The sequence below is a fragment of the Sphaerodactylus townsendi genome, linkage group LG07, assembly GCF_021028975.2.
Source record: "Sphaerodactylus townsendi isolate TG3544 linkage group LG07, MPM_Stown_v2.3, whole genome shotgun sequence".
Classification (NCBI taxonomy): Eukaryota; Metazoa; Chordata; class Lepidosauria; order Squamata; family Sphaerodactylidae; genus Sphaerodactylus; species Sphaerodactylus townsendi.
This window is the reverse complement of record NC_059431.1, coordinates 80,197,316-80,222,170: the sequence shown is the minus strand read 5'-3', so window position 1 is coordinate 80,222,170 and position 24,855 is coordinate 80,197,316. Positions and strand designations below refer to the sequence as shown.

The 24,855-nt window shown below is 42.4% G+C and overlaps 3 protein-coding genes across 5 annotated transcripts in view; 1 reads left to right on the top strand and 2 right to left on the bottom strand.

The window, feature by feature from the left end:
* Positions 1–8,452, bottom strand: part of RIC1 (RIC1 homolog, RAB6A GEF complex partner 1) — an 82,680-nt gene extending 74,228 nt beyond the window's left edge. The window contains exon 1 of the mRNA XM_048504805.1: positions 7,813–8,452. Coding sequence (XP_048360762.1) covers positions 7,813–7,953 — 141 coding nt within the window. The 5' untranslated portion in view covers positions 7,954–8,452. The remainder of the gene's footprint in view (positions 1–7,812) is intronic.
* Positions 8,453–8,493: 41 nt separating this feature from the next.
* The window catches only part of PLGRKT (plasminogen receptor with a C-terminal lysine), a 71,505-nt gene continuing 55,143 nt past the window's right edge, over positions 8,494–24,855 (top strand). Inside the window, exon 1 of the mRNA XM_048504812.1 lies at positions 8,494–8,673. The gene's annotated coding sequence lies outside the window, so the exon portion shown is untranslated. The remainder of the gene's footprint in view (positions 8,674–24,855) is intronic.
* Positions 21,897–24,855, bottom strand: part of LOC125437311 (programmed cell death 1 ligand 1-like) — a 33,827-nt gene continuing 30,868 nt past the window's right edge. For all 3 annotated transcript variants that reach the window (XM_048504809.1, XM_048504807.1, XM_048504808.1), the window contains exons 5-6: positions 24,430–24,576; positions 21,897–22,383 (exon numbers count right to left, since the gene is read on the bottom strand). In XM_048504809.1, coding sequence (XP_048360766.1) covers positions 22,301–22,383; positions 24,430–24,576 — 230 coding nt within the window. In that variant the 3' untranslated portion in view covers positions 21,897–22,300. The remainder of the gene's footprint in view (positions 22,384–24,429; positions 24,577–24,855) is intronic.

The following is a 24,855-nucleotide window of genomic DNA, read 5'->3' as shown; positions in this document are numbered from 1 at the left end:
CTATTTATTAAATTTGCAGATGATACCACATTGTGAGGGTTATTAAGGACCCTAAAAGATAAAATTCAACAAGATCTGAATACACGGGAAAAGTAAGCAGATGTGAATAAGATTAAATTTAATAAAGGTAAGTGCAGAGTTCTATATCTGGGTAGCAAAAATGAGAAGCACACACACTGTACAGGAGATAGATTTCTGAGTAACATAGCTATCTGAACAAGATCTAGGAATACAGGAGGACTGTAAGCTGAACATGAGCAGTCAGTGTGATGCAGCTGCAAAAAATGCTAATGTGGTCACAGGGATGTATCACCAGAGCCATTACGTTCAAATCAAAAGATGTCATAGTCCGGCTGAACACCGCATGTGGAGTACTGTGTGCATTTTGAAGGCCTTACTTCAAAAAGGATGTGTACAGAATGGAGTGGAAACAGAGGAGAGTGACAAAGATGATCAGGGGCCTGGAGACTGACGAAGGGACTTAGGAGGGTTTAGTCTGGAAAAGCGGAAGTTGACGGGAAACATAATTGTTATCTTTACATTTTTGAAAGACGGTCACTTAGAGGAGGGTAGAGAGCTGTTCCTGTTGGCAGCAAAGGAGAGGACTCGCAATAATGGGTATAAATTATGGGCAAAAAGGTACCAGCTGGACATTAGGAAAAAAATTACAGTAAAAGTAGTTCAAGCAGTGGAATTGGCTGCCTAGGGAGGGGGTGAACTCCTCTTCAAGCTACTGCTTAAACCCTTGTCAGGAATGCTTTAGGGCCACTGATCCTGAAATTGAAGCAGGAGGTACAACTAGATCAGGGGTCTGCAACCTGCAGCTCTCCAGATGTTTGTAGTCCTTGAACATCTGGAGAGCCGCAGGTTGCAGACCCATGGACTAGATGGTCTACATGCCCCCTTCTAACTCTATGATCCTATAGATTTCATTTACTTCTGCCACACAGTGTTTGCCCTAAACATTATACATGACAGTATCAGTTCTTCAGATGCATCAGATGCTTTAACTTAAGCCACCCGAAACTGACAAAATATTCAAGGTGTTACAGGTATTATATGTACACAAGCAGTATACATAGCAAAGTATATATAATTCTACTTAGTACAACTATTCTATTCTTTCTACTGTGTTTCCCCGAAAATAAGACAGTGTCTTATATTAATTTTTGCTCCCAAAGATGTGCTATGTCTTGTTTTCAGGAGATGTCTTATTTTTCCGCTCCACAGCTCCAAGCTCTGGTGTTCTGTTTGATGGCCATGCTTCCAAACAAAAACTTTGCTACGTCTTGCTTTATATTCACTTCACTTCAGCAAAACCTCTACTACGTCTTATTTTCCGGGGATGTCTTATTTTCGGGGAAACAGGGTAGTCCAAAAATACATAGATGTGCGCATCAGCTGTCCAAACAATTTTACCAATGCACACTAACAAGCTAGTAATGCTTGAAAGAGGTACAAAAAAGTAACTAAAAAGATAAATCTAAGAACACATTTCACAACATATATACCTAGACATATTGAAATCCTTTTAGGCTAATACTGGGGATAGGTAAGAAAGAACATATACTTTATGAATTTCAGCATAATGATCTTTTAAAAGAAACACAAGATTAATTCCAAGAAATTTTGTCTCTCTTTGTTGTTACCCCATGGTAGTGGACAGTGCCATCAAAGCACCAGACATTCAGAGGTGGTTCACCATTGTCTGAGTCTGCATCAGGACCCTGGTATTTCTTAGATGTTTCCTATCCAAATACTAACCATGGCCAACCCTGATTAAGGCTAGTCAATCAATCAATCAATCAAAAACCTTTATTAGGCATTAAAACCACCATGTATCAAAATTACAAGGTTAAGGCTAGTCTGGGCTTAGTCTCTAATCAGAGATATCCAAGTATTTGCCTATCATTTTTAACCCAAAGTTAAGTGCTAAGAATAACATACATATGACATTGAAAAACCAACATAAAAATTCACAAATAGTGACCTGCTGCAATTATTTAATTGTATCGATTTCAAGGCTAGTAAGCAGCAAGACCTCTTCAAAACATGTCAAGTCTTGCTTTCTGGCTTGACTGGAATATTTTTTAAAGTACTTCCAATGTATAATGCACATTCTTTAACTGAAAAGCCAGGAAATCAACATTTTTTTATAAGTTGACATGTTTCATAAAAATTCTTCATGCAGAAAAATAACACTTCTTTGAAGGGAAGTTTTAGCTGCTTTATAGAATGATCCAATGAGATATCTTGTAAGCAGAGCAGCACATGTTGTTAACTAATATGGCATCAGAAATCACATGTTAGCTTAGCCTAGTGTGTCGAGTTTTTCAAGGATTTTAAAAGCAAGTTCAGAGTTGCATGGCCCAGACCTTCTTGCAAAACCACAGGATGCTATTTCACCTGCCATATCACAGACTACTATTTGGTACAAATCAGCTTTTAGATAAATAACCAACAGTAGCACCTGCTTTAGCAACATTTCCTATTCCACAGACTGCCGACAACAGTTATGTATACATTATTAATGCCTGGAAAGTTTCTGACCTATTAACTATAGGATAACAGTACCACTGTAATAATATGAGCAATTACTAGCTGCCCTTAAGATCATGCAAAATGTTAAGTCATCCACATTATCCAGTGTGCTGCTAGCACCAAACTTAATGCACCAATCTCAAACCTACCAGATCTTCTGTATCTCTACAGCCTAGAAGCCAAATTAGGTACCCATTCATTTACTACATACTTCATCACATTTAATGGCCTTCCCTCTTCAGAGCAAGTATCATTTTCAACAGGTAACCTGGCCTTCAGTAGACATGCTCATAAACCCATAAACTGGCCACACTGAGCATGACCTTAAGTTGGGAAAGGGAGGATATTAAGTTGAATAAAATAATAATTTCTTCCAGCAATCCCAGTGGGGTTGCAATGCATCCATGATAAATCGTAACCATTCTCAGACCAATAAAACAGGCAAATTTTTGTGTTGGACATCATTGCTATTAATATAATGCAACTCATGTTTATAAACAATTAGCTTTCCATGTTTTACAGACTGCAAGAACCTTCAGATTTTTCACAAACAAGAATTCCTTTTCATGTGTTCATGTAGAGAAAAGGGAGAAGGTACTTTCAATGCTTTTCAGCTTTTCGGCCTTTTTCCTACTTAAAAAGCTACACCAAAATATTTACATGCTGTAGTAAACCAGCCCTAATACCAGAGGCAGTAGCACATAAACAAGATGAAGTGTACCAACACATCAACACAAAGTACCCCAGATACATAAAGTGGATCAGACCTAGGTCCCTGTAGTCAGGGATGCTCTAGGGCTGATCCTGCATTGAGCAGGAGGTTGGACTAACTGGCCTATATGGCCCCTACTATCTCTTTGATTTTATGGTTCAATATTGCTCTTTGTGAGAAGGAACAATCACAGTAATAAAGGAATTACATCTCAGGCAGGTTAGACTGCTGCGATTTGTCATGAGGGTGCTGCAAAAACATTAAAGGCGTGTCTTGAAGTGTGGCAGCGTTACAAAGGGAAACAGCTTTGACATCACCTACTACTACTGGTCACAAAGCACCACTGTAAAATAACATTGTATCCTAAGCATGAGGGAAAGTAGAAACTCAGCAATGGCATGTGGAACAGCTGCCTGTGGACTGCAGCTTCCTTTGACAACCTTTTCAAAAGTCAAAGCTTACCTGATACAGCTGTAATCACAATAGTGATTACAGTATCTTTTTAAAGTTGGTTGCATTTTAAAAATAGTTTTTCACAATGCAATGGGAGGGTGGCAGGCAAGGAGGTAGCATGACTCCAGAGCTGAGGTAAATGCCACTTGCACCAGTGTAAGGGGCAGGGGTGTAGCTAGGGTAAATGGAGCCCGGGGCAAAATCTGAGTTTTGCGCCCCCCCCATTTGGGCAGCCTCCCTCCCCCACCACGACCAAACAACATTTTTTGCACCAGGTCATCTCAAAGTCACCATTGCATTATAGAACATGGCCCAACACACAAATCTGAACACACCCAGGGCTCCCTAGTTTAAACAACATTGAAAGTGATGCTATTTTTTTTTTTTTTTAAAGGAGAGATCCAGCCTGGAAACAGCATCACTGTTAATGTTCATTTAAACTTCTGAAACAGATTATCCTTTAAATCCGCCTTAAAGAGGGATACTCTGGGCTCCCTAGTTTAAGCAACATTGAAAGTGATGCTGTTTCAGGTGGATTCCCCACCCCAAACATCATTTTCAATATTGATTAACAATGAGTTTTTTCTGGGCTGTGTGGCGTGGTCTGGTGTATCTTGTTCCTAATGTTTCACCTGCATCTGTGGCTGGTATTTTTTTCAGAGGTGTATCACAGAAGTCTATTATACACTGTGTCCCTTCTCTTATAACAGACTTCTCTCTGTGATACACTACTGAAGATGCCAGCCACAGATGCGAAGAAATGTTAGGAACAGATCTATCAGACCATGGCTACACAGCTGTAAAACTCACAACTACCAGTTGAATCTGGTTTTGAAAGCCTTCAACAATACTTTTAATGTTTTTTTTTAATCCTAGGGGGGAGCCAAGATTCTCCTTTAAATCCACTCAAAGGAGGTGTAAAGAGAACCTGAAAGGAAAATGTGAGGGTGCCTGTCAGAGCAATGTTTAAGCTAACAGTACCAAACTTTTAGGCTATCTTCAGAAGACTCTCTGATTAAACCACCCAGGTTTAGTGAAGTTTGGTTCAGGAAGCCCAAAGTTATGGACCCTCAAGGGTAGCCCCATCTACCAGTAGCTCCCATTGGAAACAATGGAGGATGGAGCACCCTTTTGGGGTCCATAACAATTCAAACTGCACCAAACAAGATTGCTATCAACGGAGACTATCATATGATACCACCTAGGTTTAGTGAAGTTTGATTCAGGATCAAAGTTATGGACCCTCAAATGGTAGCGCCGTTTACTATTAGCTCCCATTGGAAATAAATGAGTAATAGGGTCACCATTTTGTGGAGTCCATAGCGTTGGACCCCCCTGAACCAAACTGCACCAAACTTTCAACTGGTATCTCAGGAGAATACTGGCAATAGTCCTGAAAGTTTGGTGCTGCTTGTAAAAACTGCGCCCCCTACCCAGGCCAGAAATAGGAAAAACCCTGAAAAATAGAAAGCCACTAGCGAACCTGCAGTTTTAAGCCCACCACAGGTGGCGCCGGAACCTGTCCCCGGATGTCCCCATGGTAACGCCCTCTGGTAAGGGGCAGGGGTGTAGCTTAGGGTAAATGGAGCCGGGGCCAAAATCTGAGTTTTAAGCCCCCCCCATTTGGGCAGCCTCCCTCCCCACCCGCGACCAAACAACATTTTTTTGCACCAGGTCATCTCCAAAGTCACTTACATTGCATTTATAGAGACATGGCCCAGCCTGCAAATCTGAACAGACACAGGGCTCCCTAGTTTAAACAACATTGAAAGTGATGCTATTTTTTTTTTTTTTTAAAGGAGAGATCCAGCCTGGAAACAGCATCACTGTTAATGTTGTTTAAACTTCTGAAACCAAATTCTCCACTTTACAAATCCACCTTAAAGAGGGAGACTCTGGGCTCCCTAGTTTTGAACAACATTGAAAGTGATGCTGTTTCAGGGTAGATTCCCCACCCCAAACAGCATCATTTTCAATGTTGATTACCAATAATAGTTTTCTGGGCTGTGTGTAGCGTGGTCTGGAATATCTTGTTCCTAATGTTTCCACCTGCATCTGTGGCTGGTATTTTTTTCAGAGGTGTATCACAGAGAGTCTTTATTATACACTGTGTCCAGCCTTCTCTTATAACAGACTTCTCTCTGTGATACACTTCTGAGAAGATGCCAGCCACAGATGCGAAGGCTGATAGGAACAAGATCTATCAGACCATGTGTACACAGCCTGTAAAACTCCCACAACTACCAGTTGAATCCTGGTTTTTTGAAAGCCTTCAACAATACTTTTAATGTTTTTTTTTTTTTTAATCCTAGGGGGGAGCCCAGATTCTCCCTTTAAATCCCACTCAAAGGAGGTGGATTTAAAGAAGAACTCCCTGAAGGGAAAAATGTGGGGGGGTGCCACCTGTGTCAGAGGCAATGTTTAAGCTAACAGTACCAAACTTTTAGGCTATCTTCAGAAGACTCTCCTGATTAAACCACCCAGGTTTGGTGCAGTTTGGTTCAGGGGGTCCAAAGTTATGGACCCTCAAAGGGTATCTACTATTAGCTCCCATTGGAAACAATGGGGGATGGGGCACCCTTTTGGGGGGTCCATAACAAACCCCCCAGACAAACTGCACCAAACCTGAATGCTATCAACAGGAGACTATCCTTATGATACCACCCTAGGTTTAGTGAAGTTTGATTCAGGGATCCCAAAGGATATGGACCCTCAAAATGGTAGCGCCGTTTACTATTAGCTCCCATTGGAAATAAATGGGTAATGGGGTCACCCATTTGGCCAGGTCCCATAGCGTTGGACCCCACAGAACCAAACTACATAAACTTTCAACTGGTATCATCAGGAGAATCACCTGGCAATAGTCTGAAAGTTTGGTGCTGCTAGCCTAAAAACTGCGCCCCCTGCAGGCCAGAAATGGGAAAAACCCTGAAAAATAGAAAAAGCCACTAACGAACCTGCAATTTTTGCGCCCACCACAAGGTGGCGCCCGGGGCACTTGTCCCCGGATGTCCCCATGGTAGCTACGCCTCTGGTAAGGGGCACTTACATAAGTGCAGAGGAAATTACACTGGTATTAGGGAGCACCACACCCAGGCAGAAGCACAGCCATGGTGCCAGCGAAAGAGTCCATGCTGAAGGGGTGTTGGCTTCCTGAGCCCTTTCAGCCCCCCTTGCCAGTGCTCCCTAACTCCAGCAAAATCAGTGGCCCAGCCTTTTGTGCTAGATAGACCACTTTCATGGAGGAAATGGTGGAAGCGCTTTTGGCTTGCAGGCCACCAAGGAGCAAGTCTCCTAGGGGGTGGCAAAGCTGCAATGTGTCTCTGCCATCCCCAACCCCTTCTAATCCCTTCAGCACTGTAATGTAAATTGAAAACAAAACTGGTGGGATGATTATATTTTGCTAACATGATAGGGAGATACAGCATATCCCCATGCATCCTCTCAAATCCCAACACTTCTGTGTTGTGTTACAGTATGGACATCAGATTGTGAAATGGGTAGCTACAGACAGCACTGCTGTCATTGCCAACTTTTGGTTCAATAACTTGGATTATGTTAATTTCACTCATGTTTAATGAACATACCAGACGAACATAATCTTTTTAATTACCTACTGCAATGGATTCAGATTACAGGATACTTAATTCAAAAACAGAATTTGATGGGCACTTCAGGTGTTTGGCCTAAACTACAGGCACTCAGCCATGGAGAATAACATCATGTGAATAAAACGTAGTTGCAAACTGTGAATACAATATTCATGGACTGAAGAACAGTAGAGAATGTGCAGAACACAGGACATGAACAGACCACTCTACAGCCATTACACATATTTTTATCATTCCCTTCACTTAGGGCACTTTACCATGCAAAACACGCCATCTGCCAGGAGTCCAGCACAACACCACTGTGGTGTAGGAAAGTTACTACCAAATTTGCTATCGGAGAACAAAGTTCGGAAGAGAAAGGCTTGCCCAAGAGTGAACAAGTGAGGGCTACAACCCAGGCCTGGGTGAGCCCTCTTCGAAAAGGACCTCCGACCTCGCTGGAAGGAGGGGATGGAGAAGCAACGCAGTGACGAAAGACTCCACAGGGACACTCACCCGGCTGTACCAGATGCTCAGCTGAGACCGGGACAACACAGCGAACAAAGTCCTTTGCGGGTCCGCGTGGATGCGTAGTGGGCGCTCGGCAGCCTCCAAGGGGCATAGTAGCCTCTTGGGCCACCCGCTCAGGAAATACATGGCTGCAGAAGCCCCCCGCTCTCCCCGGGCTACGAGGCGGCAGAAGCGGCGGCCGGAACCCGCGAGAGTTTCAGCATCGGCCCCGGGGGGCGGGGGCGCTCTCGAGGCGCCAGGAGCAGCAACGCAGAATAACAGCGAGTTTTGCGGCCAGAATCTTCCCGGAAGCCGGTCGGGCCCCCGGCGGAGCTAAGTGGGGGCGCTCGGAGGAAGGGGCCGGGGGGGATCACTTTTCAGTGGGTCTCAGGCGAAAAGAGGCGACAGGGTCGTTACAGCGCCAGCCGGAGTCCTCGCGGCGCCTCCTCAGTCCTCCAACCGCCTCGCGCCTTTCCCCCAACAGCTCCGCTCACTGCCGCCATCTCTTCTTTCTCTCCTCCTCTTCCTTTGCTCGGTTGGCGTCTGGCTGTCGGAACGCCGGAGGAGCCATAGACGGGGACGCGCATGCGCACACTCGTACTGGCAAAGGGGGAGAGAAGCAGGCAGCGGACGCTCTCTAACGCCGGCACGCTGGTGTGGGATGAGTGGGAGGGAGAGAAGGCAACGGAAAAACCGCTGATTGGGTCAGGTGTCTGAGGGAAAGCCGGAAGTTGCGTAAAAGGGCAGGCACCGCCTCGCTGCCATGCGCGAGGTTGGAGGGGCAGGGTTTAGTAATTTAGGAATTGGAGGAGTGGGCTACGTTCTCGGGCCGTAGTTGGCTCGGTGAGCGTGTAAGAGGAATCCAGTGTGAGTAGCGAGCATGCGTTTTTCCTGTTGTCGTATTCCTTTTCATCCGCAGTTCGTGCGCTAACAGGTTGATGCAAGCAGTATGTTGAATATTATCAAACTCATCGATTTTACGTAGGTGAAGTGCGGGATTTAATGGCAATTTCTGTTGAAGTTCTGTTCGAGAATTGAGTGATCCAAAAATGACCTACTGAAATCGTTTGATCAGTTAATGGTCTGAACTAATTTGCCATATCCAGAAAGGAAAATATGTGGTCATGAAGCTGCTTTTTCTCAATCAGACCTTTCAGGATGTCAGTACGTGAGGGGCAACACTCTTAGTCTGTTATAGCAAAATTAAGTAGACAAGTAGAAGTCTAGTAGCACCTTTTGTAAGTCTCAATGCTATCGGCCTCTTGTTTAATCAAGATTGATATCGTTTGAGTGAAAGTTAGACTCTCCAGGCTCAAAAGCAAAGGTATTTCATATCACTGACTTATTCTTTGATCCTGTTAGCTGATGAGGCAATAGATTGGATCCCTCTGCATACAGAGCAATTGCTCTGCTTCTTAGCCACAGTATTTTCTATTGAGTATTCAGGGTTACTTTGACCTTTGCAGATCAGTTCCAAAGGGATCATAGATTAAAATCCATCATGTAAAAATAATAGTTGTGCGTCTCTATTTGCATAAATTCTCAGATTATTTCTTGAATGTGTTTTCTGGGATTGTTTTCCCTAATCCATGTATTTAAAGCCTTTCGTATGTTCTGAGCTGGCCTGTAATAAAAATTCTAAGGAGTTCTTCACTGGGACTGATGCTGGAAATGGCAGTTCCAATGGGTGATATGAAAAGGTGTGTCATGCAGCATGTTTCAACATTAGGTGGCAGAAGAGATCTTTTGGGAAATAGGCATGCTTTTTGCTGATGCTCACTGAGAGATCACAAAATTACCAGTCAGTCAAGTGACTTTTTTGCTTTGACTGCTACCCATAGTTATTATATCTATAATAAGAATATCTAGCACTTTAGATACAACAAGATTTTCGGAATATGAGCTTTCAAGAGCCAAAGTTCCCTTCATCAGACGAATTCATCACAAAGCTTTGATTTTCAAAATCTCCTAACCCCCCCCCCCCATCTCTAACTGTGCAATTCTTAGAGGGGGTGGATATTGTAGAGGTGGTACAAGGTTACGACTATACAAATGCCCCAGTGCAGAAGTTGCCCGTGCCAGCTTCTTTGTTGCAGGAACCTAGACCAGTGGGGGGTGGGGGAGAGGGTGCCCAGGGGCATTCCTGAGGATGGGGCTAACTTTAGTCGGTTTCCAAAGGGTTTTCAGCCTATGAATGCCCTCGAAGCCTGCAACCAATTTATGACATTAAAAAGCGTGTCCTAGCACGCATGGTTTTTTTGAGAGGGCTGAGGATTTCTCTTGTTTCCCCTGCTTGTCGCATTGCCTGAAATTCCTTTTGAGGCGGTGCAGCTGTGCCATGGTGGTACCATCCCCAGTCATTACAAAACTGTCCCCCACTCTGTGGATTGCACTGCATGGTGCCACTGGACTCTAGCTCTTCCATTATCTAGCTCTTCCATTGCAGACCAACATACCCTGCCTCTGAAACTATAGAAATGCAAAAGAAGATAATGGGAAAGGAAGAGTCTCGAATGGAATACAAGGCAATTCATCAGTTTTTGTGATTTGTTCAGGAGAAACAAATACATAATTGTGTCATCACAATCAAATGTTGTTCTATTTTCCACCATAAGTTGCCCTTTTAATTCCTAATGCTCTGCCTTCTTCAACCACATTGAACAGGGAGGTATTTAATAACATCTATAAATCTTCAACTATGAATTTTTTGATTGGCGTTCATAATATTTTACACACAGGTGTCCAGACTTATTGCATCAGTTAACCTATATGTCTCTGAAACATGATTTTCATGACCCTGTTGTTGCTGTTGGTTTTCCCAATCTATTTTTTGTACATAAAATGTCAGGAAGTTGAGATATACTCAAAAGCATCTGATGAACTAGTCTTTAAGAGGTAACAGGGCTTCTGTTTGTTTGTTTATAAGTCTAGGGACTCTTCTGCCCCACAGCTGCTTGAATAACAACTATATTCCTCAAATGTCTTTCCATCTTAAAGTCCAACTGTGCTTGTTTCAAAAGGGTGTTGAGGAGTGACAGATAGAGAATTCTCAAAATGAATAAATGGTGCTCTTCTGCTCTTTTTCATCTAAGGAGCAAATCATGAAAGAGAATCCTGTGTACACTTCCCAGGAAGTCATGGTTAAAGCATTGATGATTTCGGACTGTAACCTGTCTTAGAGTTCAGTTACAAATATCTGAAAGAAGACAAATTGTTTTAAGTTCTGAGATGATCTGATTGTCACTTTCTAATACCTACAGGGATGCCATGCGGAGGATGGGCTGGAAGGTTTCCAGTTCTGTTGGATGGAAGGATTCAGACTAATGGATATAAACTACAGCAGAGGAGATTTCATCTTCGTTTGAAGAATTTCTTGCTGATGGTGAAGTGTGTTTGACACTGAAATAATCTGCCTTTTAAGGTGGTGGATTTTTTTTGTCACTGGAGGGTTTTTGAAGTATTGATTGGATATCTACTTGTTGGGGATATTACCATTAGAGTTCCTGCATTAGCAGGTGGTTGGACTAGATGACCATGGTGGTCCCTTCCATCTCTGAGATTAAATAAAGAAAATAATATTGGAAGTAGAAGGCAATTTTAGAAATCAGTGTTATTCTCACAACTAACTCTGGATTTGGAGGGGACTCTCAGCATACAGTAGGGTCATACATACAGATACATAAGGGGTAACCTTCCTCAACTATTTCCCTCCTCACAAAGAAGCAAGTGGCCATGGAGGCATGTGATGATAGCTGTTTCTGGTTACTGTTTCCACTCAGTTGCTCACCTGCACAGTAAATGAGCGAGTGACATTACCCAGGAATATTCCAGCTCATCCACCAGTTTTTTATCCAGATGGTAGCTTTTCATCTGCTACCGGTCAGTGATGCAGAGTGGAATAGGAGAAGGCAGTGCCAAATATGAACAGTGTCAAGGCAAGTAGTTGCTGAATGCAGCCAGCTATAACAATGGCCCCTTATGCATGGAATGCTTACCTCAGGGTTCATTATGCAGTAGGGTCATCTCACATTCCTCTGTTTACACATGAGGAGGCAGTCACTCCTGGGCATTTTGTTTTTCTCCAGGGAACTCTCCTGGGCCTCTTTCCCTTAACTCCGCCCATCAGAACCCCCCGCGGAACATAAAGCAATTTAAAACTGTGTAATTAAGATGGCACTGAACGAGGTTGACTGCTGCATTGCTCCCAGTTGTTAAACAGATAAGATTGCTGGATTCTTTAACTTTTCTTTTGGAGTTGGGGTTGCTTATACCGGTTTCGAACATAATTAGCGATAAAAACCCTGACAAATGAAGCTATTGTTCTATCCTGCTGTTTGCAAAGAGCTAGTTTTTAATTGGCAATCACAGGAGCAGTTGTCAGCAATAATGGGAGCAAGGAAATGCCAACGTTTTTCCCCGCTTTCACGAGAGCTGAGAAGAAAGAGGCAAAGCAGAATGGATTATTATTTTCAAGATAAATCTCCTGTATAGGATATGTTGGATGGTCTTCCCCTTGAGAATAGATTTACAGCTCTGCATAATTTACAGCCTTAAGACAATGCACAGCATTTGGATGAAGTCTCAGTGTAAATGGAGCCAATCAGTGTTCGTAGCACAGGATAATTCAGGACATAAATTAATTGAAAGAACTCCAACTACATCAGAGGTCTTTTCCTACCAAGCCTCTTTGATATCCTCAACTCTAAAATTACTACTAGAAAATTTAAAGAGCCTAGCTGCCAAACTAGACTCCCTGAATAATTTATGCCAAATAGTGGGGCAACATAGCACACAAAGGATCTGCGAATGTAAATGGAACACCTTCAGATCTAGTAGGACTTTTTCCTCTCCCAGACCATATGTGCAAAATGAATCATCATTACTGTTACAGAGGAAGAAAGTGGCTCTTTATATTGGAGGCTCTGAACTGAACTCAAAGAAATGGCATAAGCTTTACCAAGTCAAAAAATCTCTGAGCTTAGTATTGAAATGTAAAACATCTGAATTAAAATTACTGGGATATGATACACTCCCTAAAGAAAGCTAATATCACAGACTTGTACAGACAGTATATTTTATATGCAGAATTTTTTGTTTTACAAATATGACATTAGAGTGGTAAAAGTGTTTGAAAATCTAAGCGTAAGTTAAATCATAAATAGAAATGAGCTATCTTGCCTCTGCATTGGGAATAATCTTTCAACAATAAATGAAATAGTGATGAACGGGAAACAAATGGTTCTGCATTTAACTTCAATTAACAGTGCTCTACCACTATAGTAACCCTCCAAGATAACAACTTGTGTATAAAACCTAGTATCCCAATGAGACGGTTAGATAAGGATTTACTGATGGAAGACACAAAAAAATCTGCTTTCCTTTTATGCATTCCACCTCCTCAGTCAGCAGAATTTATCGATGATGCCGGACTGGTGACAGTGGATGGTTCTTCCAAAGAGAAGATTGATAACACTGACTTCGCATCAGTTGGTGTTAAACAAAAACAAGTCTTGTTACAACAAAATAAATTCCCCATGGAATGGGAAGTCGATCAGATACAGAAAGAGATGTGTGGCCAAACCACAGGAAAAACATGGGCCCAAGAACTTTTAAAATTGAATCAAGTAAACACCTTGAATTTTATTGAACAGCAGAGTCTTTTTCATCAAACCTCCAAAAATGTCTCCCTGGTTACAATATCTGCAACAGATGATCTGATCTTTGAGGAAGAAGTATTTGAGGCCTAGAAAGAAATTTCCCAGAAGGAGCAAACTGTAATAATTAACAGATTAGAAAGAACTAAAGAACGGCTTTAATCAATTTCAAAAGAACAGATCAAAATCCAACAGTCTGAAAATCTAATAGAACCAACACAGGATATGCATAGGAAGACTCCTAATGAGTTTGCATTGGAAAGGAAAGAACATCATATTGAAGCTGAAATCCATATGCCTCACCCTAAATTGGCCATCAACATGTAACCAAGACACTTGGGGGCTGAACCAAAAAGATTACTTATATCTGTTATTTTAGACCAGCCATTAAATTGCACAAAGAATCGGACAAGTAGCTAACAGATTTCAGTTATTGCAGAAGAAACCAATAACGGATGTATACAGCATAATATCAATTTACCTATTGAGGATCCAGATGCATCAGCTTGACTAACTCCAGCTAATAATGAAAAAGAACAAGAAGAAGAATTGGATTTATATCCCCCCTTTCTCTCCTGTAAGAAGACTCAAAGGGGCTTACAAACTCCTTTCCCTTCCCCTCCCACAACAAACACCCTGTGAGATAGGTGGGACTGAGAGTACTCAGAAGAACTGTGACTAACCCAAGGTCACCCAGCTGGCGTGTGTGGGAGTGCACAGGCTAATCTGAATTCCCCAGATAAGCCTGCACAGCTCAAGCAGCAGAGTGGGGACTCAAACCCAGTTCCTCCAGAATAGAGTATCCCTTCTCTTAACCACTACACCACTGCTGCTCCTGATGCTATTAAAGTAATCTTGTGGAACATCACTGGATGGGAGAATAAGGCTAATAATATTTCAGGATTATTTGCAACTGGATGGGAGAATAAGGCTAATAATATTTCAGGATTATTTGCAATATTTTTATATCCTTTTACTGCAAGAAACCTGGACCACCACTCCTATTAATATTAATGAATTCACCACATATGCTCTTCCAGCCAAAAAGACCAAGAACCATGGCCAACCCACAGGGGAACTCTCAATTTTGATCTCTCACACTTTTAAATCTAGTGAGCTGAGTTCATGTAATACTATAGCTTTCTCCGTAATGACTGACTTTAAGAATCTAAGGGTCATTATGGTCAATGTATTTAAGCCCCTAAGCCAAAATAAGGAGTCCTTGGAAGCAGTATGGAATAGTTTTCAGCCTATATTGGGGAGTTATAATTCATTTAGAAATTATTTTAGTGGATGATTTTAATGCTAGGACAGGCAATGATGTGTTTGTTTGTTTTTTAAAGGAATTTAGCTAGCTAGATCAACTCCAGTTGATGTTCACCCCTCATGTTTGCAACTCTAAAGATGGGATAGTCAATAAGGCTGGGCATAAATTGGCAAGATTAGCTTCAAACTGCATTAAAACCTGGGTAAACCGTGTATGCTATTTTGCAAATGCAAGAGAGTATACATTTACGTCCCCTAGGGATTGTAGTGTGATTGATTACTTGTTAATCTCCCCAATTATGAAAAATTATTTAAGATTTTTTACTGTTGGAGACACCCTTATAAGTGACCGTCTTCCCTTAGTTAGTGTCTCCCAAATTAAACAAGATCCACAAATACAAAAAGTAGTGGATTACAGTACGACCAAACTTATCTGGTCACCTGTTGTTGCCCTTAAAACACTGGCAATTTTAAATAGTTCTGATAATTTGAATTTTAGGACTTTTAGTAATTACAAAAATTTGCAAGAAATAATTGATAGTTTTGGGTCTTTTATTTTTTACATCACGACTCATAGCTGTTAAGATGGAAATGAGGAATAATTGAGTGAAGGGTGTCAGCTGGTTTGACAGCAAATGTAAATTACTACATACTCATATTAGGAAATTGTGCCGTCATCTTTGCTCAACAGGAGCAACAACACCTCCCAAGAAATATTTGTTCTCAAACATACCCTGAGCCAACTCATCAAACAGAAAAGAGAAGAGTATATTAAGTAATACTGGGATCATTTTGCCACTTTCTCCCTCCTCGTTGTAGCTCATAGGATTGGCTGCATTTTATAGGAATGGGCTATTACAAAAATAGCCTTTGATCAAGCAAGTACAATCTTGACCTATATTGCTTACGTTCTAGTGGTCTGTCCTCTCTGGCTTAAAATGGGAGAGGCGATCCAGTAGAAACTGCCTAGACATTTACCAGTGACAAATAGCAGCTGCCTCCACATTGCCTATGCATCAAAACCTCTGATAGCAAATTAAGTAAGGAAAAATGCCTTTTAAGCTGAGAATATCTCCAAAAACACTGATGTATTGACAACTGAGAGTAGCACATGACTACATGAACCCATGTAACAGCCTTTATGAAAACTCAGCATTCTATGTCACTATTTTTTTAACTGTGTACTCTTGAAAATGTCATGATTTCTTAGAAATGTAATTTCTGTGCAATATTTACTGCAGTACTTCTGCAATAAACAATGTACTGTCAACTGAGTGGCAAGCATTTTATATACTAATTCCTGGGAAACCCCGGAGCCTTTAACTAAATCAGCTAAAAAACAAATTTAAGGGAAGTGTTCCCTTGAAAATTTTATTTATAGCTGTTTTTAAAAATCAGTTTCAGTACAGGTTGTTTTATAAGTTGCTTATTGAAGATGTTTCCTAATGTTACAATCATCCTTAACATAACCCAGGATTAGTTACACAGTAATTTTTGGTTGATTCCAGCAATAAATTCCTATTTCTGCCACTCCTCCCATTGCAAACCCCAAAATTCACCCCTCTTGTTGTTCCTGTCATACACACACAAATCACTGAGCCCTATATCTCTTCACACTACATGATTTTTGTCTATTCAAAGTCAGATACTTGGATTAATCCATTTTTTATATGAGATCCAAGTATCTTGATTAAGGCATGCATTTTCCCAAGCACTTTGGAGAGCAAGTAGTTTAGTTATGAGAATTCCAGGAGCACATTAATCAGGCTCTTTTGTGCAGTCCTACACAACCTCTTCAGTCCTTAGCCATAAATTACCCACGTATGCAGGGTGATTCTTCTTCACAATGGGATCTCTGGTCCTAAAGTTTCACCAGTTGAAATTTCACCCAAAGTTTCACCCAAATTTCAGCAATGAGCAGCTGGATCCTGAATTTTGACTGAATGCTATTACAAATTGTGGTTCTGCTCTAATTTTGGACATTAGCACTTATTCCCTATTCATGCCCAGGTAAGACCAGGTGCATAAAAATGGTTTACCAAGCCCTTTATTCTCATATTTGGTTCTGCTCCCAAACCATCTACCATAATTGCTGGCACTGAAATTATTAGACTTTCTTGTGAACAGGCAGTGTGTGCTTTCTGTCTCCCTTGTTTTGCTTCCCTTCTTGAAACTGACTCTCCATGTCTTTTTACCCATTTCCAGTTGCCGCATGAGGATGGGACAGCTCTTGCTGCAGCCCCCCCCCCTTTTGACACAAAACGCTCAACACCCATAGCTGTGGGGGAAAATGTTGGCCATTTATTGACACATATGCAACAAAGAAGTGTAAGGCGCAGCATGGGATCTGATCTGTACACCGGGCAGCCCGACTGCTATCATCCAGTGACTCTTTCCTCCTACCTGCCTGTTGAAGGAAGATGTAAACCTTTTCTGTACCTCAGCTGGGCAGACGGCCACATGCTGGATCTCTACAGGACTCAGCTGGGCAGACGGCCCATGCTGAACATCCCTTTACTCCCATGGGGTGCGAGCCTCGGACATCCTCTCCTGGACGTTCCGCCACACAGCTTGCTCCACCCTGTAAATCTCTTCTGGAGGTTCCCCAAAGAGAGGTAGCTCCCTGGCTCCCCACCCACACAGATCAGTTCCCATGCACAACCTGCCACCAGAAGTTCCTGCATAGTGCACAGCCCAGTAGACAATGCTGTGTCCCACGATCCACACCACACACCTGGGACCTGCAGGAACTGAAGGACACGCAGTGTTAAACCACCAGAAATGGCCTGATGAAGCCCTTATAGGCTGCAGTCTGCCAGGGTTAGGACCCAGGTCCTGAATCTTTCCCCCAGGGTACCCCAGGGCTATAGAAACTGCCCCAATCTGGAAGGTGTGTAGCCCATAATCGGCATGTGGTAAGCCCAAGTGATCCAGCCTGATGTATACCGCCGCAGCCTGATGTATAAATATTGACCCTGGATGATAACATCACCCACCACCGGTGCCGAAGCTGCTGCTGCACAGGGCCTCAAAAAAGCCAGCAGAACAGCAGAATCTCATAATGCACGGCACATACAGTTGGCAAACTAAGGAGCAATTTGGACAAAACTTCTAGTAAGAATGGGCGCCACCCGTCCGCCGGGCATGGCCCTGTATGGACCCACCCATTCATTGCACACCAGGCCAGGAAGGAAGACGATGGGTTGGGCCTGCCGGTCACTCTGCAAAAGAAGGATACCACTGCCAGGAATATGGACATGGTCTTAGCCGAGCGCCCTAGTGAACACAGGTGGTCCAGGTGCTGCAGGACAGTTTCCTCGCTGACGGAGAGGGCCTCCTGTTCCGTTGCATGCAGCACCACTGTCATTCAGGAAGACCTGCAGGGCTCCCTGGTATGAACACCATGTCATCTGGGTGAGTGAGTCCAGCACCCCCTGTGCTATACACTGTTGTCTTCCCCTAGGACCGTGTGGCCGGGAAGGCTGAGCCACCTCCCCCCACCTCCTCCCCAGGGCTCATACATGAGGGGCATGCTGCTGCCCGTGGCCTTCCTGGGCCCCAAAGTGCCGTGCTACCTCCCCAGCCTTTTGCCAGGGAAGCCCGGGGACAAAAGTCTCCCAAGCCACACCACGTGGCCGGGGTCAGGACGGCTCCCCACAGATTTTGTCATGCTTGAGGATTTTCAGATGATCCTCTGAAGATGCCAGCCACAGATGCAGGTGAAATGTCAAGAGAAAATACTACTGAAACACAGGGCATACAACCCGGAAAACCCACAACATTCTGGTCTTTGATTTTATGAACAGTCCTCTCCAGGTTGCAGAGACACGATGCAAACATTTGTAGTGGGTGTTTGGAATGAAAGGGGGGGGGGTTATTGTGAGCTACTTTAATTATGAGGATGGTGGGAAAATCTGTCAGTACAAGTACTTACACATGCTGAAGCATCACCTCTCCAGAAACTGGACAGCCTCCATTGCTTCCTCGAGGGCTGTGGGCATACGTGGTGCTTCTACCTGCTATCAACAGGTGTTATCTCATCAACCCAACCCAACCCCAAGCCCAGCTTACTTCTGGTTTTGCAATCCAACTGAGTTTTTTAAAAGCTCTTACAAAGAGCTAGTGAGGAAAAAAACATTTGGAAGTAAGAATTAATGGCCAGCAACACTGGTTCTGCCAGCTGATTCTCCCTTAAAGTGCTATACCCAAATTTTGTTAGGATGTGTTGCTGTGCATTCCTGTGCTTCGTTCTCATGGAAGTGGTAAACCTATGTTTGGAACACATCACTTTGAGCTAATATGATTGAATAGCCCTTCTAATCTCAAGGCAGGGCCTGAAGTTGTCCTGGAATTACAACTGATCTCCAGACATGAGCTTTCCTTGGAGAAAACAGCAGGACTAGAAGACAGACTCTATGACATCACATCCCTTCTGATCTTCCTCCCCAAAATGCACCCTCCGCAGGCTCTACTGCCAATTTCTAGGAATTTTCCAAGCTGATAAGCGTGCTCCCTTGCCCTAAATCCCTCTGCATAGAAAACTAGATGTTAAGGGGAAGGGTCTAATCTAATCTCCTTGTCCTGCTGAGTTTCTTTGGGGAGGGACATCTTTGTCCAGTGGATAATTAAAACCTGTGAGCCCTTCTTAGGGAATCAAAACTGGCAAATGACTGCAATTTAAAAACCTGTCATATGATAGTTGGCTTTCATCTCTTCTGTTAAAGAGTCAGGAAATACTTTTTTCAGGTACTCGGGCAGCTTGAGTGAAATTAAGTGACGCAGAAAGTGCACAAGCTTGTATTAAAACCCCACATGCTCAGGAAGTAGCACATCCACATCAGATGCAGAAGCCCAGGCACAGCAATGTCCATCCAGCTGCTGAAACCTAAGAGCCGGCTTCCCTTCTCTTCGGGAACAGCCACACCTTTTTTTCAGGGCTTTTAAGATTCACCACGCATGCAAGCAGTTAAACTCATTCTTAATTGTAACAAAACCAAACGGCATTTACTTTCACTTAGGCCCCTTCTTCACATGCAGAATAATGCACTTTCAATCTACTGTCACAATGGTTTGAAAGTGGATTTTGCTATTCTGCACAGTTGCAAAGTGCGTTGAAAGTGGATTGAAAGTGCATTATTCCGCATGTGCAGAAGGGGCCTTAAGTTCTGACAATGCAGAACTGGTGGCCCATGAACTCTGAAGGCATGACAGAGTTACTCTGCTAGTATGGACTGTGTCCAGGTGGCAGTTCACCTCCAGCTACAAAACACAAAACACTGCTGAATAGGAAAGAACTTCCTCAAAGGGTGTACAAAGTAACTTGGGCAGCTGGTTAAGTCACTAATGGTTTTTGCTATGCCATATAATTCTGCCTTGGGGGTGGGGCAAACAGACAGACAGAGGTTGGGCCCTGTGTGGTTTGTGCAGAACAGCTTGTAACAAAACCAATCACAAGCAGAGTTACTAACCTGAGCTACCCAATAGGCTGGTAGGCTGCATTGAGCTGGGACCAGAATACATTACACAAACTGTGTATATACTCTGACCAAAGATAATCTAGAAGATTTTTATCCTAATATACCATTTTTCATATCTTATTGGCCAGCAACATAATGACAATTTTGAATAGAATATTCCTCAAACTTGAGGGGGTTGCATTTCCCTTTTGCAGAAATCTGGCATTGCTGCCTAGGTGTTATTTAAATTATTCTGTCTCTTCCCTACTAAGGTATCCTGTTGTTCCTCTTCCCCTCTCTCTACCCCTCTTTGACTGATCTCCATTATTGTTATGGTTTAAAGGTGCCATAGAATTTTAAAGAGATGCTGAGGATTTTAAGATGTTAAATGGTAAATTGTCTATTAAATAATTTTAATTGTTGTTGAAAATGTTTGTAAGCTGACTTTGATTTGATCAGGAAAGGGTAAGTTACGAGTCAAAGGAAGGAACATACAAACAAATTTACAGATTGGATCCAAACAAACAATTGGCAGTTTCCATTGATCTCTTCCCCTCCCTTCCTGATGAAGACTTCTCTCATACCTTTTCTCAGGGATCCCTATCTAATGATATGTGGAGATCAATGGGCTGAAGCAGAAAGGGAGACAGCAGGAAAACTGCTCTGTCGATGGAACTTTTAGTCTGGATCCCACTCATAGTGGACAAAAAAACAGAATTCTAAATCAACATTTCTAATGTTATATTTGTGTCATAGTGTGATCCTTGAAAAAAAGGCATTTATGTTAGGGGGGACTTTGATATCTCAAGCTCACCTTCCCTCTCTCTGTTCTAAACAAACTTCCCCCTCTGTTCTAAACATATTTGATACCTGAATATAGGCTTGAGTTCTAACTACCTCAAATGATTCCACTTGTTGAATTTCCTATTTTCGTATTTTCCCCTTCCTGGTGCAGCATCCTGTAGCTTCTAAAAAGTTCACTGTAAGTCAGGGAACCCTCTGGAACAGCACAAAATGAAGCTCAGGAAGTATCAGCAGGAATGGAAAATCTGTAAAAACTGGGAACCTCTTTAATATGAGAAGGAATGCCTTCTCAGGCATTTTAAAACCTAATTATGGTTTCAAGCAAATGTGACTAGGATGTGAGTATTACTGCACATTACCCAAGAAATCACCTGATCTGTGAAGTTACTGAGATGCAGTCAACCCTTTTCCCTTGTACTGTTTTCCCTCTTAAAACTACAGTTCCTTTCAAGACAATTTTGTGCTCAAACTTCCATATATTATTTCAGTAATCCTTACTCAGTAATCGAGCATGGTATAATAGTTAAGAGTAGTTAAGCGGTTAACTACTAGAGTGGTTAAGACTAAAGAACTGGGTTTGATTCCCTGCTCCTCCACATGAAGCCTGCTAGGTGACCTTGGATCAGTCACAGCATCAGTCACACAACTGTCCCATCCCACGAGGAAGCAGGCAATGGCAAATCACCTCCAAATGCCTGTATGGATGACCTAATATGGTAGACAGAGGTTGACAAGGAGTACCTTGCCTAAGGCCACCAACTTCTAGTGTTTGCCACTGAGTGAAGACATGAGTACACAAAAGAGTTTCTTTTTTTTCTCTCTGGTCAAAGTACGACGGATGCCCTTTTGACAACCAGATTAATTTACCTCTTACAATATCTCTTTAATGCATAAATAGACAGACAAAAAATAAACACAAAAGTCTTATTACCAAAAGTTCAGACACTTAATATGATGACAGAACATTTAAAATATACTCCAATAACCCTTTAAACTGCTGAGCAATAATACTGACAAAAAACAGAAGCACAGTTTACCTTTCAACAGCTATAACTTCTTGAAAAGGGAAATATGGAAAGTACAGAAATGAAAACAATATCACATGCTTGTTTGAGTTCTTCCACTGGTATGATCCAGATCCCCTCAGAGTAGTGGTGGAAAGACAAGGAACATTCCCTGATAATCTCTTATCTCATGGGATGAATGTGATGCAGATGCATAAGGGTCCCCATGATTTAGGCATTTTCATTGTGCAAGTCTTACAGATTTGTATTCTTCAGATTCAGAAACGAATGCACAGAGAATCCAAATTTGTCAAATTAAAGAACTGCTAGTAATTTCTAAACTGGCATCTGCTTCTTTTACCCTTGAGCCGTGGGAAACTTTCCTACAGTTACCTAAAAGTGAAAGAAGATGAGAATTATTACTGCTTTTCACATGTTTAGCTACACATTTGCATACAATTTTTCAGCTTTGCCCCCCAAAAGATAATATGTTTCTGGGCCAGAAGTAATTAAAAAATAGGTCCAAAAATAAGCCCCTAGAGTTTAATTTCTTTTCCATTATATTTATCCATTTAGAGTGGAATGATTCTGACAGTAATTGATACAACAGGATATGAGAATCTGCCTTAAAGTGTACTCAGATCCAGAATGTAAAAGCTCTGAGCCAGGCCAGTGTCTCCTGGCTGGGTTTGAGGAAGCCCAGCCAGCTGGGAGGCAGAGGGAGCTCCTTATTTCGGCAGTGACTCCCCCTGATGTCACTGCCCAAATAAGGAGCTCCCTCTGCCTGCCGGCTTCCCACCCTCAGCTTATACGCGAGTCAATAAGTTTTCCCAGGTTTTGGTGGTAAAATTAGGTGCCTCGGTTTATACACGGGTCAGCTTATACATGAGTATATACTGTAATCTGTTCCACTTCATGATCATTTATTCACCATTTATGGTTTTGCCACAAATTGGCAAAGACCATGATTTTTGTTTTTTCATAATTGATGGACAGTTTATTGCTTGTACAATACTGTGCAAATCGTTTCAGCTAACGCTTCAGCCCAATCTGCAAAGTTGAAAGCAAGGCAGAGTTATTGGCATATAACAATATGGCATCACTTTCAAATCCAGCCTTCGACTATGTCCATCCAGAGGCGTTCCTCCCATTGAGCAAAGTGGGCAGTTGCCCAGGGCACCCCCTTGTGGGAGGCGCAAAAACTGCAGGTTTGTTTGTGGGATTTTTTTGTATTTTCAGTGTTTTTTCCGTTTTTGGCCTGCAGGAGCGCAGACTTTTGAGGATCCATAACTTTGGACCCCCTGAACCAAACTTCACAAAACCTGGATGGTATCATTAGAAGAGTCTCCTAAAGATACTCTGCAAGTCTGGTGCTGCTAGTTTAACAATTGCACCCCTGACAGCAGGCACCTCCAAATTTCCCCAGATTTTCCTGTTAAATCCCCCTTCTTTGGCATGGATTTAAAGGGAGAATCTGAGCTCCCCAGTTTAAACATTGAAAGTGATGCTGTTTCAGGGTGGGGGACAATCCACCCCAAAATAGCATCACTTTCAATGTTGTTTAAACTGGGTACCCCAGATTCTCCCTTTAAGGTGGATTTAAAAGGAGAATCTGGGGTCCCTAGTTTAAACATCATTGAAAATGATGCTGTTTGGGGGTGGATTCCAGCATCACTTATTTAAACTAGGGAGCCCAGATTCTCCTTTTAAATCCACCTTAAAGGGAGAATCTGGGGTTCCCAGTTTAAATAACATTGAAAGTGATGCTTTCCCCCCCAACTGGGGGGACTGGATACAACACCATAAAATGTTTTCATAGCAGTAATAAAACATTTTGAAAGCATTTTGAAAATGTTTTCCAAAAATTATTTCTGCTGTGTGGCATGGCTGTGTTTAGATTTGTGAGTTGGGGTATGTTCTGAAATTTGGTGTAAAAAAATCATTGCTTGGTCACAGTGGGGGAGGGCGCCAAACTCCAGTTTTCCTAGATATGCCACTAGGTGTAGCTAAAGGGAGCCGGGGGGGGGGTGCACGTTGCACCAGGCATGCGCTTGGGGGGGCATCAAACTCAGGTTTTGCCCAGGGCTCCAGTTTGCCTAGTTACGCCACTGTGTCCATCAACTTGAGGGCAACAGATCAATGAGAAACAAATTGGATAAAGTGGGTGCTAAGGGGCAATCCTGCTTCACATCTTTGTTAAGTCTTGGTCAGGGCAGCTAACATAACAGAATTTCAAATCATCATCATGTGAAGATACACCAACTTCTAATTGAAAACTTAGTATGAGTAAGATCAGCCTGGACACTGGAGCCTTATATTAGGACTTAGGTAAATAAATCATGTGTGAAAAATCTTTCATTCAATATGTGAACCACAGCCACCTACAAAGATATTGATGGGCAGCAAAAGAGGACAAGAGAGAACCAAATACCTTCTTACCTTTTTGGATATACAGATTTGTAGATGATGTTCTCCTTACAACTTTGAAGACAAACAGCAGTAGAAAAGATAATACCACCAAAGAAGCTGAGATAAATGAAACGAGATAAAAATGTTGATACCCAGAAGCTGATTCATCCACGTAATCTGTAAATAAGAAAAATTATTTTATTACTTTTACATGTAACTTGCCCAGTTATGCCAAAGTAGTTTGATTTAATCAACTTGGGATAAGAAGACATTTCCATGATCATTGCGGTGGTAGCTGTCCTGTATGCTGACAGTAAGCTATTGCTAGCAGGAATGCAAGAGAGGTTATGTGAAGGCCAAAACTTATATTTGACCCACTCCTACTAATGCTTGGCACCAGCTGATCCCAAAATGACTTCCACAGGAATAGGGATGCCAGCTCTGAGTTGGGAAATA